Source organism: Somniosus microcephalus, unplaced genomic scaffold, assembly GCF_052327205.1.
Source record: "Somniosus microcephalus isolate GS21.2 unplaced genomic scaffold, FLI_Smic_1.0 unresolved_chr8, whole genome shotgun sequence".
Classification (NCBI taxonomy): Eukaryota; Metazoa; Chordata; class Chondrichthyes; order Squaliformes; family Somniosidae; genus Somniosus; species Somniosus microcephalus.
In genome coordinates, this window is record NW_028225186.1 from 37,254,769 (window position 1) to 37,272,167 (window position 17,399).

Sequence of the window (17,399 nt, forward strand, 5' to 3'; positions counted from 1 at the left end):
CTTGTCATGCCAATAAAGCGATTTGAATTGAATTGACTGTGTCACAGGTAGATGGAAGTTCGTGGCAGCGGGTTCTGAGATGAGTGGGTGCCCTGCCACTAGAACCAAAGGGGCCTTGAGGAACACGGGCCAAGAAATCGGATATGGCCTGAAAACGGACGGAGTCGTGTCCCAGCGTTACTTAGCTGCGTCTGGACACAGTGGCCTAAGTAGCACGCAAAATTCATGCTGAGTGCTCTTTTACATGATTATAGTGCTGATCTGAGCACTAAACCCGCTGCTCATTGCTTTACCGCTCAACAGATGGGCCAATATCGGGTGCAGTCTGACTGCAAGTCATGTTAGGCCTCGGCTTTCTCCACTACTTAAAGGGAAGGTTCTTTGGTGCAGCAGCGCCTCATTGTCATTCCATTTGGAGCGCCACTTGTAAGATCACGCTGTATCAGAGTGCTCTCCTGCAGCCTCAGTTTGCTGCCACCCAAGCTCAGACTGCTGCCACCATGGCTGGGTTTACCAGTGTCGAACGGGGCTTGCAGGGTGTCACAGCCGCCCCACCATCTGGCCACCAACAGATTGCTAGGAATGTTGAGTCACCACCTGGGGAGAGTGGCAGTGGATCTGGGGAGCAGGAACCTGCTGCCCTCTCTCAGGATGACAGCATTCCTACTCCCACCTCTGCCACTCTACCATTGCCCTTGCCGCTGCCTGTCAGCCAGCCTAGGCTGCTGCCGCCCATGCCGAGGTGGTGCAGTCTACAGCCAGGCCTTCTAGGGCCAGAGCTGTTCGAGGTCGTCCTGCAAGGCCATTTGCAGTCTCCCCCACTGAAAGTCAGCAGCCTTCCACTGGCCATTCTGCAGCCACTGGGGGAGTTGTTCGCAATTAACACAGGGTGGTAAGTTGAGCGGCGCACTCCAAAACACATGGGAAGTGCGGCAGCCACCATGTTTCCCCGAATCGGGCCTTAAGGGCCTGCGGTAAGACTGCGGATTTCTAGCCCTTGAAGCTTAACTTTCAGCAGCGGGATTCCCCTCCTTGTCCCAGTTGGAGCCTTTAATCGCTTCTCTCACTTTGACCCAAAACAATTTTTGAGCTTCAATGTCTGATGGCCACTGGATGTAGGTCTTCTTTTTCATGACCTTTCTCATCTTGTGGTAGGTTGAGAGTTCAGCATCTGGAATCTTCTCCAAGAAGATCAGGATGATGATATCTTTCAGCTCATGGAAGAGCCAGTAGCTCGCTAGCTGCAGTTCCATGGAGCACCACTCGCTGTACAGGTAGTTGCGGCTCATCACACAGATGGTCTTCCTGCTCTGGTAGATGCTGTCCACGATGTTGTCGATGATATATTTGCCCAGCTCAAAATCTCTGTGGTGGAGGCAGAGTTTGAAGCTTTGAGGTCCTCTCGTTTCCAGGTTTGGCACCAACTCTTGCAGAACCCAGTCTTCGTCCTGAGAATTATAGGAGATAAATGCATCATACCTGTAGGACTGCTGACTCTCTCCTCTCCCTCTGTGGTCATTCAACCACGATCGGAAAATATAAAACCCATACTTGATGTGCCAGTACCCTTTACTGTAGAATATAGGGATGAACATGAACAAGATCAAGACCGGCACAGTTATATGGAACATGATCTGCCCAATGTCCAAGTAACAAACGCGAGCATCAAACTTATACAAATATTCAGTTGGCCGATCTGCACATGTTTGGTTGTAAAAATAGATAACCTGCACCCTGGGGTTGGACAGGGACCAGTTTTGGAACCAACTGATGTCACAGGTGCAGGGGAACGGGTTCTTCCGTAGATCCAGGTAGGTCAGGGAGGGCAGGTGTTCCACAACCGTGCTATTGATGATCTGAATGGCGTTTTTCCCCAAGAACAATGTCCTGAGGTTGGAAAGGTTTCCAAAGACGTCAAGAGACATGGATTGGAGGCCGACATTTTCAAGGTTGAGTCTCTCTAGACTCTGGAGATTCTTGAAGATCCCTGGATTCAGACCGTGGATCCCATTGCAAGCATCGGGCATGGAGAGGATTCTCAAATTGATCAGATCTTCAAATCCATCTTTGGACAGTGACATTTTATTCTCTCCTATATACAGGTCTCTTAAAGAGATGAGGCCATTGAAAAACTTTGGAGGAATAATGTTGATGCCGTAGGGTTGCTGGGCTTGTAGTTTGAGAATGTAGAGCTTTATGAGGTTAACAAAGGGAGATGCTGCAATCAGGCCAGTGTTGTATCTGATCCGGTTACTGTCCAAGTCCAACACTCCTAATGATGGGAGGATGTCGAAGATCTCCCTGCTGATACGGGTTATACAGTTCCTATCGAGATGAAGCTTGGTCAGGTTGTGTAATCCACAGAAAGACTGGCTGGTGAGGCTTCGAATTTTGTTCCCTCCCAGGTCCAATGTGTTCAGGTTATTGAGATTTGCAAACACCTTGCTGAAAACAATTGAGATCCTGTTGTTTCTGAGATTGAGATTCCTGAGACTCCCAAGGTTGCTGAAGATGTGTTCATAGATGTCAGTTATGAGGTTGTTGTCGAGTCGGAGCTCCTGCAAGTTGGTGAGGTTAGAAAAGGCAGCCTTGTTGATGACAGCAATGTTGTTAATGTTCAGCTTTAGGGTCCGGAGATGGGGAGCATAAGAGAAGGCGTGACTATAAATGGTGAAAATCCTGTTGTAGCGAAAGGTTAGGAGCGACAGCTTGGGAAACACCGCGACTGCCTTCCCATCCTTGTAACAGGAAGGTAACTTGATGATTCTGTTGTGCTCGATAATGAAAGAAACAACTTGCTTTCTTTTCGATGCAAATTCAAAGCACTCCACAGATGTGAGGAGATTGTGTGATAAATCCCAGCTGGTGATGGGTGGGCACTGGGATAGGGAATGGGCAGGGAGGAATAAGATCTGATTGTTCTGCAGGACCAGGCTCTTCATAGTCCTGAGACCCAGATAGTGGCACAGGTTGGACAGCTGACTCTGGTTGTGCAGCCTTAACCCAGAGTATTGAACATTCTGTAGATCCAGGTTTGCAGATTTGAGAAACTCGGTGACATTTAAGGGGTTGTTCTTGATGATCAAACACGAGATGTTCCTCAGGTCAACTTTAGAAAATTCCAAAGCATCGGAGAGTTTGTTATTGGACAGATCCAACCTGAGAATGTTGCTGAGGAAGTTCCGTTGGCAGTCAAATGTTGTGAGAGAGTTGTTAGAGAGGGAGAGGTTTCGGAGGGAGGGTGGGAGGGCGGTGCGATGTTGCAGGGAGGCGAGTTGATTGTTGCCCAGATCCAGGAGCATCAGATTACTGAGCCCAGAGACAGCGCTCACCAGATGGGAGAAATTCTGGAGTTTATTGGAGCTTAAGACAAGTGTTTGATGATTGTCCAATGCAGCGAAGGCTTTGGGTTCAACTGTGACTAAGCGGTTGTGATGGAGCAGGAGTTGATCTAACTTTTCAAGTTCTTGGAAGCCCGAAGAGTTCAGACGAGAGATACTGTTGTAGGACAGGTTAAGGGTCAGTAGGCTGGTGAGATTACTGAACGCACCGCAGCAAACACTCTCAATCCGATTGTAATCCAGCCGCAGGGTGAGCAGCTTGGACAGGCTGCGGAAGCTGTCCGCTTGCAGTTGGGTGAGCCAGTTGTGGGAGATGTTCAAGTGCACGGTGCTGGCTGGGAGGTCGGACACGGCACTAGAGACCTGTGTCAGGAAGCGGTGGACGCACTGAAATGTACCATTGTGGTTCGCAACCTGCATGCAGTTATTGAAAGTGTACCCGGGGACTGTGGGCACCAAAACATTGCAGGAGAGGGCACAGAGAAGCAGCAGCCAGTCAACGCTCAGTCTCAACATCACAGCCTCCTTCTTCCGTCCGAGGGTTCAGATGTTTTGCAGGACCTCACTCAAGAAAAATTCCGTGGGTGTGAGATGTTTTTTCTCTGTCGCTGCCAGAACAGCCTGTAAAGTCAGAGATGGTTTACATTGTCAGTTTAGTAGAAATTAAGCAAATCAGTTAACCTGCTGCCATGGATACTGTGTTCTCCACTACTCTGAAAAGCCATTCCCATGTTTAATATCTGTGATATGCGGAAGGCTCCTTACTGTCCAGATATTACCAGCTCCCTGAAGACCCCTTACTCCTCTGAACACCTCACGCTCTTGCATACCTCGCCCATTCCATCATCACCTGCGGCTCTCCCAGGCCACGGCTACTTTCTCATTAAGATCTGCTTCCTCTTTGTATTGAAGTGCCAAAGGCCCCAGACCCTGATGACTGTGTTCACGGATACTGAGGGAAGACAGAGAGGAGATAACAGAGGCTTTGAGGACAATGCTCCAAACATCCTGTGCACTGGTCCCCATATTACAAAACGGATATAGAGGCACTGGAGAAGCTGCACAAAAGGTTTGTACCAGAACTGAGAGGTTTCAACTATCAGGAAAGATTAAACAGGCTGGGGCTCTTTAGAAAAGAGACTGAGAGATGACCTGATAGAGGTCTTTAAAATTATGAAGGGGTTCGATAGGGTAGACAGAGAGAAGATATTTCTAGTTGTGGGGGGAGACCAAAACTGTGGGCCATATATATGAGTTAGTCACTAATTCATCCAGTAGGGAATTCAGGAGCAATTTCTTTACCCAGAGAGTGGTGAAAATGTGGAAGATGCTACCACAAGGAGTGATTGAGGCGAATGTCATTTGAGGGGAAGCTAGATAAGGACCTGAGGGAGAAAGGAATGGAAGGATATGGTAATTGTGCGAGATGAAGTAGAGTGGGAGGAGGCTCGTGTGGAGCATAAACGCTGGCGTGGACCGGTCGAGCCGAATGGCCTGTGTCTGTGCTGTAAAATTCTATGTAAGCCTTGGATATGGAAGTTGAACCACATGCCTGCTGTTGCCAATATAACAACTCTCTTCAATCAGAGTGAAAGGGATAAATCAGATAACTACAGACCAGTCGGCCTAACATTGGTGGTGAGTTTGCTCCCAGAGAAAGAAAAAAGAAAGTCTTGCATTTCTGCAGCGCCTTTCATGATCTCAGGACGTCCCAACGCTTTAGCGCCAATGAAGTGTAGTCACTGTTGTAATGTAGGAAATGTGGTAGCCAATTTGCGCACAGCAAGCTCCCACAAACAGCAGTGTGATAATGACCAGATAATCTGTTTTAGTTGTGTTGATTAAGGGATAAGTATTGGCCCAGGACTCAGGGGAGAACTCTCCTGCTCTTCTTCGAAATAGTGCCATAGGATCTTTAACACCCACCTGAGAGGACAGACACGGCCTCGGTTTAACATCTCATCTGAAAGACGGCGCCTCCGACAGTGCATCACACTCTGTGTACTGCATTGGAGTGTCAGCCTGGATTTTTGTGCTCAAGTCACTGGAGTGGGGAGAGCGAGAGTTACTCAGGGCAAGGGTGCTTCCCACTGAGCCATGGCTGACGGGAGCAGGGACTGCAGGGAGGATGAGCAACCTGGCCACAGCACCGTGGAACGGGGGGCCATTCAAGAGGGGGGAGTAAATAGAAATGTTGTAGTGGTAGGGGATAGTATTAGTAGGGGGATAGATAGAGTTCTCTGCAGCCGAGAGCGAGAGTCCCGAAGGCTGTGTTGCCTACCCGGTGCCAGGGTTAAGGACATCTCCTCTGGGCTGGAAAGAAACTTGCAGTGGGAGGGGGTGGATCCAGTTGTCGTGGTCCATGTTGGGACAAACGACGAAGATAGGACTAGGAAGCCGGTTCTGTTAAAGGAGTATGAGCAGCTAGGGGTCAAATTAAAAAACAGAACCTCAAGGGTAATAATCTCTGGATTATTACCTGAGCCACGAGCGAATTTGGCTAGGACAAATAAAATTAGAGAGTTAAATGCGTGGCTCAAAGACTGGTGTGGGAGAAATGGGTTTTGCTTCCTGGGACACTGGCACCAGTACTGGGGCAGGAGGGAGCTGTTCCGTTGGAACGGGCTTCACTTGGCCAGTGCTGGGACTAGAGTCCTGGCGGATCATATAACGAGAGCTGTAGAGAGAGTTTTAAACTAACTAGTGGGGGGGAGGTTCCTAGAGTGCAAATAATAAAAATGACAACAGAGAAGGTCATAGACTTAGGTAGCAGTGGGGAAATTAAAACCAGAGCGTGTCAGGAAGGGGCAGAAGGTATGGAGTAAAAGGTAAAGTAATAAAAAGGGCAAAAGCAGGAACTAAGTGTCACAAAACATATTTGAAAGTTCTCTATCTGAATGCACGTAGCATTCGTAACAAAATAGATGAGTTAATGGCACAAATAACTACATATGGGTATGATCTTGTGGCCATTACAGAAACATGGCTGCAGGGTGACAATGCCTGGGAATTAAACATACCAGGTTATTTAACGATCAGGAAGGACAGGCAGGAAGGAAGGGGAGGTGGGGTGGCTATGTTAATAAAGGAAGGAACCACTGTAATACAGAGAAATGATATTGGGTCAAAAGATCAGGATAATGAAACAGTTTGGGTGGAGGTAAGGAATAATAAGGGGAAAAAAACACTAGTGGGCGTAGTCTATAGGCCTCCGAACAGTTGCAACTTTGTTGGACGGAGTATCAATCAGGAAATAGTTGAGGCTTGTAATAAGGGAACATCTATAATTATGGGGGATTTTAACTATCATATTAATTGGACAAATCAAATTGGGCAGGGCTGCCTTGAGGATGAGTTCATTGAGTGTATTAGGGATGGGTTTCTTGAGCAGTATGTAACTGAACCGACCAGGGGGCAAGCAACCTTAGATCTGGTCCTGTGTAACGAGACAGGATTAATTAAAAATGTCCTAGTAAAGGATCCCCTTGGAATGAGTGACCATAACATGGTTGAATTCCATATTCAATTAGAGGGTGAGAAGGTTGGATCTCAAACAAGCGTGCTAAGCTTGAATAAAGGAGACTATGAAGGTATGAGAGCGGAATTGAGTAGAGTGGATTGGGAAAATAGATTAAAGGGTAAGACGATACATGATCAGTGGTGTACATTTAAGGAGTTATTTTACAACTTCCAAAAAAAATATATTCCACTGAGAAGAAAAGGGTGTAAAAGAAAAGACAGCCATCCGTGGCTAAGTAAAGAAATTAACGGTAGTATTCGACTAAAAACAAGGGCATATAAGGTAGCCAAATCTAGTGGGAGGATAGAGGATTGGGAAAACTTTAAAAGACAGCAAAAAATAACAAAAAGATTGATTAAGAAAGGGAAGATAGATTATGAAAGTAAATTAGCAAAAAATATAAAAACAGATAGTAAGAGTTTTTATAGTTATATAAAAAGAAAAAGGGTGGCTAAAGTAAATGTTGGTCCCTTAGAGGATGAGACCGGGAAATTAATGGTGGGAAATATGGAGATGGCAAAAACACTGAATGAATATTTTGTATCAGTCTTTACAGTAGAGGACACTAAGAATATCCCAACACTGGACAAACAGGGGGCTATAGGTGGGGAGGAGCTAAACACGATCAAAATCACTAAGGAAGTGGTACTCGGTAAAATAATGGGACTCAAGCCGGATAAATCACCTGGAACTGATGGCTTACATCCTAGGGTCTTGAGGGAAGTGGCGGTAGGGATTGTGGATGCATTGGTAATAATTTTCCAAAACTCCCTGGACTCAGCAAAGGTCCCGGCAGACTGGAAAACTGCTAATGTAACACCCTTATTTAAAAAGAGCAGTAGACAGAAGGCTGGAAACTATAGACCGGTTAGCCTAAAGTTTGTGGTAGGTAAAATTTTGGAGTCCATTATTAAGGAGACAGTAACAGGACATTTGGATAATCATAATTTAATAGGACAAAGTCAGCATGGTTTTATGAAGGGGAAGTCATGTTTGACAAATTTGCTGGAGTTCTTTGAGGAAGTAACATATAGGGTGGATAAAGGGGAACCAGTGGACGTAGTGTATTTAGACTTCCAAAAGGCATTTGACAAGGTGCCACACAAAAGATTATTGCTTAAGATAAAAAATCACGGAATTGGGGGTAATATTCTGGCATGGATAGAGGATTGGCTATCTAACAGAAGGCAGAGAGTTGGGATAAATGGTTCATTCTCAGACTGGCAATCAGTAACTAGTGGTGTTCCGCAGGGGTCAGTGCTGGGTCCCCAACTCTTTACAATCTATATTAACGATTTGGAGGAGGGGACCGAGTGTAACATATCAAAGTTTGCAGATGATACTAAGATGGGAGGGAAAGTAGTGAGTGAGGAGGACATAAAAAACCTGCAAAGGGACATAGACAGGCTAAGTAAGTGGGCAGAGATTTGGCAGATGGAATACAATACTGGAAAGTGTGAGGTTATGCACTTTGGCAGGAAAAATCGTAGAGCAAGTTATTATCTTAATGGCAAGAAACTGGAAAGTACTGAAGTACAAAGGGATCTGGGGGTCCTGGTGCATGAAACTCAAAAGGTTAGTATGCAGGTGCAGCAAGTGATTAAGAAGGCCAATGGAATGTTGGCTTTCATTGCTAGGGGGATAGAATATAAAAATAGGGAGGTATTGCTTCAGTTGTACAAGGTATTGGTGAGACCGCACCTGGAATACTGCATACAGTTTTGGTGTCCATACTTAAGAAAAGACATACTTGCTCTCGAGTCAGTACAAAGAAGGTTCACTCTGTTAATCCCGGGGATGAGGGGATGGATATATGAGGAGAGGATGAGTAGATTGGGACTCTACTCATTGGAGTTCAGAAGAATGAGAGGCGATCTTACTGAAACATATAAGATTGTGAATGGGTTTGCTCGGGTGGATGCGGGGAGGATGTTCCCGATGATGGGTGAAACTAGAACTAGGGGGCATAGTCTTAGAATAAGGGGCTGCTCTTTCAAAACTGAGATGAGGAGGAACTACTTCATTCAGAGGGTGGTAGGTCCATGGAATATGCTGCCCCAAAAAGCTGTAGAAGCTACATCATTACATAAATTTAAAACAGAAATAGACAGTTTCCTAGAAGTAAAGGGAATTAAGGGTTACGGGGAGCGGGCAGGAATTTGGACATGAGTCTAGGTTCGGATCGGACATGGCCCTGTGGGTAGCGGAGCGGGCCCAGGGGCTGTGTAGCCTGATCCTGCTCCGATTTCGTGTGTCTAATTCTGTTAGATTCAGGAGATGGTTCTGTGATAGTAGATTGGCGGCTAGGATCAGATCAGCCATGATCTTATTGAATGGCGGAGCAGGCTCGAGGGGCCAATTGGCCTACTCCTGCTCCTATTTCTTATGTTCTTATGGTCTTATAGGGTCTGATGAAAGGGAGGAACTGAAAGAAATCAGTATTTGTAGGGAAATGGTGTTAGGGAAATTGACGGGATTGAAGGCCGATAAATCCCCAGGGGCTGATAATCTACATCCTAGGGTACTTAAGGAAGTGGCCCTAGAAATTGTAGATGCATTGCTGATCATCTTCCAACATTCAATGGAATCTGGAACAGTACCCATAGATTGGAGGGTAGCTAATGTTACCCCACTATTCAAAACAGGTGGTAGAGAGAAAAATGGGAATTACAGACCGGTAAACCTGACATCGGTAGTGGGGAAATGCTAGAGTCCATTGTAAAAGATGTAATAGCAGAGCACTTGGAAAACTGTGACAGGATCGGACAAAGTCAACATGGATTTACAAAAGGTAAATCGTGCTTGACTAATCTACTGGAATTTTTTGAGGATGTAACTGGTAAAATAGATAATGGAGAACCAGTGGATGTGGTGTATTTGGACTTTCAAAAGGCTTTCGATAAGGTCCCACATAAGAGATTAGCGTGTAAAGTTAAGGCACATGGGATTGGGGGCAAGGTATTGACTTGGATAGAGAACTGGTTGGCAGACAGTTGACAAAGAGTTGGAATAAATGGGTCTTTTTCCGAGCGGCAGGCAGTGACTAGTGGGGCACCGCATGGATCTGTCCTTGGACCCCAGCTATTCACAATATATAATAATGATCTAGACAAGGGAACTAGATGTAATATCTCCAAGTTTGCAGATGACACAAAGCTGGGTGGGCGTGTGTGCTGTGAGGAGGATGCCGAGAAACTCCAGTATGATTTGGACAGGTTGGGTGATTGGGCAAAAGCATGGCAGATGCAATATAACGTGGATAAATGCGAGGTTATCCACTTTGGTGTCAAAAACAGAAAGGCAGATTATTATCTGAATAGCAATAGATTGGGAGAAGGGGAAGTGCAATGAGACCTGGGTGTCCTTGTACAGCAGTCGCTGAAGGTAAGCATGCAGGTGCAGCAGGCAGTTAAGAAGACAAATGGTATGTTGGCCTTCGTAGCGAGAGGGTTTGAGTACAGGAACAAGGATGTCTTGCTGCAGTTGTACAGGGCCTTGGTGAGACCACATCGTGAGTATTGTGTGCAGTTTTGGTCGCCTTATCTGAGGAAGGATGTTCTTGCCATGGAAGGAGTTCAGCGAAGATTCACCAGGCTGATACCTGGGATGGCAGGAATGACGTATGAGGAGAGATTGGGTCGATTGGGCTTACACTCGCTGGAGTTTAGAAGAATGAGAGGGGATCTCATTGAAACTTATAACATTCTGACAGGACTGGACAGACCAGATGCAGGAAGGATGTTCTCGATGGCCGGGGAGTCCAGAACCAGGGGTCACAGTCTAAGGATAAGGGGTAAGCCATTTAGGACTGAGATGAGGAGGAATTTCTTCACCCAGAGAGTGGTGAACCTGTGGAATTCTCTACCACAGAAGGCAGTAGAGGCCAGTTCATTAAATATATTCAAGAAGGAGTTGGATATATTTCTTAAGGCTAAAGGGATCAAGGGGTATGGGGAGAAAACAGGGACTGGGTACTGAATTTGGATGATCAGCCATGATCGCATTGAATGGCGGAGCAGGCTCGAGGGGCCGAATGGCCTACTCCTGCTCCTATCTTCTATGTTTCTATGTTTCTATGTCCTTATATGGGATAAAATTAATACTCAACTAGAAACCGTTCCAGAAACCAGGAAGCTGGTTAAAAGGCAGAAGCAGAGTGCGGTAGTTATTGGGTGTTTTTTTGACTGGACGATGTAAAGAGTTGGCCCCCCTGCATCACTGCTGCGACCGTTGCCCTTCTTGCCATTTCAACAATCTGGACTTGGGTACAGGAGGCAGACGTATCGACATTTGCTGCTAACACGAAAAACAGGGAGCCTGGGTAGCTGTGAAGGGACCGTCAGTGAACATTTAGAGAAGAATATGGAGAGGAAATGTACACCAAATGGTGTGTTAAAAGCTGCCGAGGAGTCTCCAACAATAGATATTTACAGAGCAGAGGAGACCATTCGGCCCACTGTGTTAATTCTGGGTCTTTGTCACAGCAATACTAAACTAAACCCACTGACCCACTATCTCCCCATAGACCTGTATCAATCGCAAACTAATCCCACTGCCCCACTCTCTCCCCAAAGCCCTGTAACAATCCCAAACTAATCCCACTGTCCCGCTCTCTCCCCATAGCCCTGTATCAATCCCCAAACTAATCCCACTGCCCCACACACACCCCATAGACCTGTATCAATCACAAACTAATCCCACTGCCCCGCTCTCACCCCATAGCCCTGAATCAATCCCAAACTAATCCCACTGCCCCGCTCGCACCCCATAGACCTGTATCAATCACAAACTAATCCCACTGCCCCGCTCTCACCCCATAGCCCTGAATCAATCCCAAACTAATCCCACTGCCCCGCTCACACCCCATAGACCTGTATCAATCACAAACTAATCCCACTGCCCCACTCTCACCCCATAGCCGTGAATCAATCCCAAACTAATCACACTGACCCACTCACAACCCATAGACCTGTATCAATCCCAAATAAATCCCAGTGCCCCACTCTCTCCCCATAGCCCTGCGCCAGCACTTTGAAAGAGCTCTGCAATTAATTTCATTCACCTGCCCTTTCCCCATAGCCCTGTAATATTTTTCCTTCAAGTATTTATTCAACTGCCTTTTGAAAGTCACTATTGAATCTGCTTCCACCGCCCTTTCAGGCAGCGCATTCCAGATCACAACAACTTGCTGCTTAAAAAAAATGTTTCCTCATTTCACCTCTGGTTCTTTTGCCAATCACCATAAATCTGCGTCCTCTGGTTACCGAAACTTCTGCCAGTGGAAACACTTTCTTCTTATTTATGCTATCAAAACTATTCATAATTTTGAACATCTCTATCAAATCTCCTCTTAACCCTCTCTGCTCTAAGGAGAACAATCCCAGCTTCTCCAGTCTCTACACATAATTGAATTCCCTCATCCCTGGTACCATTCTGGTAAATCTCCTCTGCACCCTCTCTAAGACCTTGACATCCTGTGTTGACTTTAACAACATAGCACTGATTTGACACGTTCCAGTGAAATATCATTGATCATTAAGAGATTGTAAATCTCACCTGCTTGCTGCTGGGGTTTGCCGATGTTGAGCTGAGACTGTAAGTGCAATGGTTTTGAAATGACAATCAGAGGGGATGTGGTTTAGACATCACATGAATGAAATGACAGTTTCATCTTAAAAAGGAGAAGTGTAAGTGAAGGCAGTCCACGAGGAGGCTGGATTGGCTCGTGTGTGTCATGGGCTGTGGTAACCCACTGTCCAAACTGCCTACTGTGGGCAGCAGCAGCTGTAACAGCTGGGAGCCCCTTTCTTTATCTTTACAACTTCCCTTCTCCACCTCTCCCCTCCTGCTGAAACCCATCACAACTGGTCCTCTGCTCAACCATTGCCCACAGCCAGCAGGGCGAGTGGACAAGAAGCCAGGCTCATTCACCCTCTCCCTAACACAGGGCCACAGGCACCAATTGTAACCGCTGCCCAGGCTCAGGTCAGCTCCCTCAGCACAGGCCGGGGATGAAGCCTGGGCCTTTCCAAATGCAAGGAAGCAAGAAACAAATACTGGCCAGGAAAGTCTCAGCGAGTTCGAGTAATCTGTGCATTTGTTTGATTGAAACCAAAACAGCTTCGAACACGAGGATGCTTCACACAGGTGCAGAAATTCAGTTCACTTTTTCGACACAATTCAAAGCAGCAGAAGCAATGAACATCCTGAAACCGGCAAATATGAACACATATATCACTAAGCAACAATAGAATAAGGAGCATATGGCACAGAAAAGGAAGAAATGAAATAAAGATTCAAAGAAAGAAAGAAAGTACAAGGACTTTGGGTTTTATACACGGGCACTGTGTTTCTTTCTGCGCCGGGACAGCAGAGGGCACAATCGGAACATCAGCCACATTAGTGCCTGAAACATGGTTCAATAGGAACAGGAGGAGGCCATTCAGCCCCTTGAGCCTGTCGAACAGGAACAGGAGGAGGCCATTCAGCCCCTCGAGCCTGTCAATACGGAACAGGAGGAGGCCATTCAGCCCCTTGAGCCTGTCGAACAGGAACAGGAGGAGGCCATTCAGCCCCTCGAGCCTGTCAAACCGGAACAGGAGGAGGCCATTCAGTCCCTCTAGCCTGTCAAACCGGAACAGGAGGAGTCCATTCAGCCCCTCGAGCCTGTCAAACCGGAACAGGAGGAGGCCAGTCAGCCCCTCGAGCCTGTCAAACCGGGACAGGAGGAGACCATTCAGCCCCTTGAGCCTGTCGAACAGGAACAGGGGGAGGCCATTCAGCCCCTCGAGCCTGTCAAACCGGAACAGGAGGAGGCCATTCAGCCCCTCGAGCCTGTCGAACAGGAACAGGACATTCAGCCCATCGAGCCTGTCAAACAGGAACAGGCCATTCAGCCCCTTGAGCCTGTCAAACAGGAACAGGAGGAGGCCATTCAGTCCCTCGAGCCCGTTACACTGGAACAGGAGGCCATTCAGCCCCTCGAGCCTGTTACAGAGGAGGAGGCCATTCAGCCCCTCGAGCATGTTACACAGGAACAGGAGGAGGCCATTCAGCCCCTCGAGCATGTTGCACAGGAACAGGAGGAGGCCATTCAGCCCCTCAAGCCTGTTACACTGGAACAGGAGGCCATTCAGCCCCTCGAGCCTGTTACAATGGAACAGGAGGACATTCAGCCCCTCAAGCCTGTTACACAGGAACAGGTGGAGGCCATTCATTCCCTTGATCCAGTTACACAGGAACAGCTAATTTATTATTAATGTTTCATGTGATGTGTTTGCTCTGAAATAAATTGTTAAAAATTTTAACCTGCATTGGCCGGGAATCGAACCCGGGTCTCCCGCGTGGCAGGCGAGAATTCTACCCCTGAACCACCAATGCTGACAGTGACAATAAAACCCATTTTCCAGTAGCTACAATTTATTTTTGACTTTTGTTAATAGAAGCGAGGACACTGCGGTAAAATAAAAAGCGAAATGCAGCAGATGCTGGATCTGAAATTGTTCATTAAATGTTGGAAACACTCCACAGGTCAGGGAACATCTGTGGACAGAAAAACACAGGGTTAACCTTTCAGGTCCATGAGCTCTCGGTAGAACTAAGATTTTGCAGCTTTGTAGGTCCCGTGTGAGTTTCCTTCCAAACTTTTTAAACTTTTAAACTGCTCAAAAATTACAAAATTAAGAAACTAACCTTCCCTCGAAAAATAAATGGCCCGTACGGGTATCGAACCCGCGACCTTGGCGTTATTAGCACCACGCTCTAACCAACTGAGCTAACCGGCCCATCTGTAAGGCTCACCTATAGAACCGTCCCTGTTTCTGGTTTTTGCCAGCTAAGTCGCTTTGTCTTTGAAGGCTGTAAAAGAAAGACTTGCATTTCTACAGGGCTTTCACGACCTCAGGATATCCTAAAGTGCTTTACAGCCAATGAATACTTTTTGAACTGTTTTGCATCTGTGACAGGTAGATTGGTCAGGAGGAGGTCAAGTAGGTTTTCCCCTCGTGTTGGTTCCTTCACCACCTGCCGCAGGCCCAGACTGGCAGCCATATCCTTCAGGACTCGAACAACTCGGTCAGTAGTGCTGCTACCGAGCCACTCTTGGTGATGGGCATTGAGGCCCCCCACCCAGAGTACATTCTGTGCCCTTGCTGCCTTCAGTGCATCTTCCAAGTGGTGTTCAACATGGAGGAGTACTGATTCATCAGCTGAGGGAGGGTGGTAGGTGGTAATCAGCAGGAGGTTTCCTTGCCCATGATGTTCCTGTGTAACAGGCTTGAGGGGCTGAATGGCTTCCTCCTTTTCCTGCCTAACAGGCTTAACAGGCTGAATAGCCTCCTCCTGTTCCTGCATAACAGGCTCGAGGGGCTGAATGGCCTCCTCCTGTTCCTGCATAACAGGCTCGAGGGGCTGAATGGCCTCCTCCTGTTCCAGTGATACAGACTCGAGGGGCTGATTGGCCTCCTCCAGTTCCTGTATAACAGGCTTGTGGGGCTGAATGGCCTCTTCCTATTTATGTGTAACAGACTCGAGGGGCTGAATGGCCTCCTCCTGTTCCTGTGTAACAGGCTTGAGGGGCTGAATGGCTTCCTCCTTTTCCAGCATAACAGGCTTAACAGGCTGAATAGCCTCCTCCTGTTCCTGCATAACAGGCTCGAGGGGCTGAATGGCCTCCTCCTGTTCCTGTATGATAGGCTCGATGGGCTGAATGGCCTCTTCCTATTTATGTGTAACAGACTCAAGGGGCTGAATGGCCTCCTCCTGTTCCTGTGTAACAGGCTTGAGGGGCTGAATGGCTTCCTCCTTTTCCTGCATAACAGGCTTAACAGGCTGAATAGCCTCCTCCTGTTCCTGCATAACAGGCTCGAGGGGCTGAATGGCCTCCTCCTGTTCCTGTATGATAGGCTCGATGGGCTGAATGGCCTCTTCCTGTTTATGTGTAACATACCCGAGGAGCTGATTGGCCTCCTCCTGTTCCTTTATAACAGACTCGAAGGGCTGAATGGCCTCCTCCTGTTCCTGTATAACAGACTCAAGGGGCTGAATGGCCTCCTCCTGTTCCTGTGTAACAGGCTCAAGGGGCTGAATGGCATCCTCCTGTGCATGTATAACAGGCTCGAGGGGCTGAATGGCCTCCTCCTGTTCATGTATAACGGGCTTGAGGGGCTGAATGGCCTCCTCCTATTCCTGTGTAACCGGCTCGAGGGGCTGAATGGCCTCCTCCTGTTCCTGTCTAACAGGCTTGAGGGGCTGAATGGCTTCCTCCTTTTCCTGTATAACACGCTCGACAGGCTGAATAGCCTCCTCCTGTTCCTGTATAACAGGCTCGTGTGTCTGAATTGTCTCCTCTTGTTCCTGTGTAACAGGCTTGAGGGGCTGAATGGCCTCCTCCTGTTACTGTGTAACAGGCTCGAGGGGCTGAATGGCATCCTCCTGTGCATGTATAACAGGCTCGAGGGGCTGAATGGCCTCCTCCTGTTCATGTATAACAGGCTTGAGGGGCTGAATGTCCTCCTCCTGTTCATGTGTGGCAGGTTTGAGGGGCTGAATGGCCTCCTGCTGTTCCTGTGAAACAGACTCGTGGGTCTGAATTGCCTCCTCCTGTTCCTTTATAACAGACTCGTTGGTCTGAATTGCCTTCTCCTGTTCCTTTATAACTGGATCATGGGTCTGATTTGCCTCCTCTTCATCCTATGTAACAGGTTCGAGGGGCTGAATGGAGTTCTACTGTTCTTGTACAGATCTTGTATCGCTGAACGGCTTCCTCCTGTCCAATGCAACAGGCTCGAGGCGTTAAAGGCCTCCTCTTGTCCCTGTGTAACAGGCTCGAGGGGCTGAATGGCCTCCTCCTGTTCCTGTATAACAGGCTAAAGGGGCTGAATGGCCTCCTCCTGTTCCTGTGTAAAAGGGTCATGGGACTGAATGGTCTCCTCCTGTTCCTATGTAAAACGGCCATGGGACTGAATGGCCTCCTCCTGCTCCTGTGTAACTGACTCAGGGGTTGAGAGTACTCAGAGGGAAAGTGTCGGGGCGGTAGTTTCCCTTCTCTGAATTATCGATTTACTGCAAAATGTACCGTCAGTGGAGGAACCACCGAACCCTGACCCAAAATCCGACTCTGGTGGGACTCGAACCCACAACCTTTGAATGCCTTAATCTGCTATACCAACTAGAAGTCCAATGCGCTATCCATTGCGCCACAGAGCCAATTACGTAAAATTCTATTACAAAAGCAAAATAGTGCTGATGCTGGAAATCTGAAATATAAACAGATGAAATGCTGGAAACACTCTGCAGGTCAGGCAGCATTCCATGACTGTTTAAAAGGGGTCTACTTTCAGTCCCGGATCATTCTGTGTCTGTTTAATAGGGACATGCTGTCAGTCCCGGATCATTCTGTGTCTGTTTAAAAGGGACATGCTGTCAGTCCCGGTTTATTCTGTGTCTGTTTAAAAGGGACATGCTGTCAGTCCCGGTTTATTCTGTGTCTGTTTAAAAGGGACATGCTGTCAGTCCCGGATTATTCTGTGTCTGTTTAA

The 17,399-nt window shown here is 47.4% G+C and overlaps 1 protein-coding gene and 3 non-coding genes across 4 annotated transcripts; all 4 read right to left on the bottom strand.

Annotated features, from left to right (window-relative positions):
- Nucleotides 1-1,004: 1,004 nt before the first annotated feature.
- Nucleotides 1,005-3,857, bottom strand: LOC147085954 (uncharacterized). Its single transcript, XM_085979120.1, has one exon. The coding sequence runs from the start codon at nucleotides 3,855-3,857 to the stop codon at nucleotides 1,005-1,007; it is 2,853 nt and encodes a 950-aa protein (XP_085835246.1).
- Nucleotides 3,858-14,170: 10,313 nt separating this feature from the next.
- On the bottom strand, nucleotides 14,171-14,241 carry trnag-gcc (transfer RNA glycine (anticodon GCC)). The gene has a single exon. It is a non-coding gene; the product is annotated as a tRNA-Gly (tRNA).
- A 330-nt stretch (nucleotides 14,242-14,571) lies between these two features.
- On the bottom strand, nucleotides 14,572-14,645 carry trnai-aau (transfer RNA isoleucine (anticodon AAU)). The gene has a single exon. It is a non-coding gene; the product is annotated as a tRNA-Ile (tRNA).
- Nucleotides 14,646-16,973: 2,328 nt separating this feature from the next.
- On the bottom strand, nucleotides 16,974-17,067 carry trnar-ucu (transfer RNA arginine (anticodon UCU)). Its single transcript has 2 exons — nucleotides 17,031-17,067; nucleotides 16,974-17,009 (listed from the first exon to the last, which is right to left on the bottom strand). It is a non-coding gene; the product is annotated as a tRNA-Arg (tRNA).
- Between the last annotated feature and the right edge of the window lie 332 nt (nucleotides 17,068-17,399).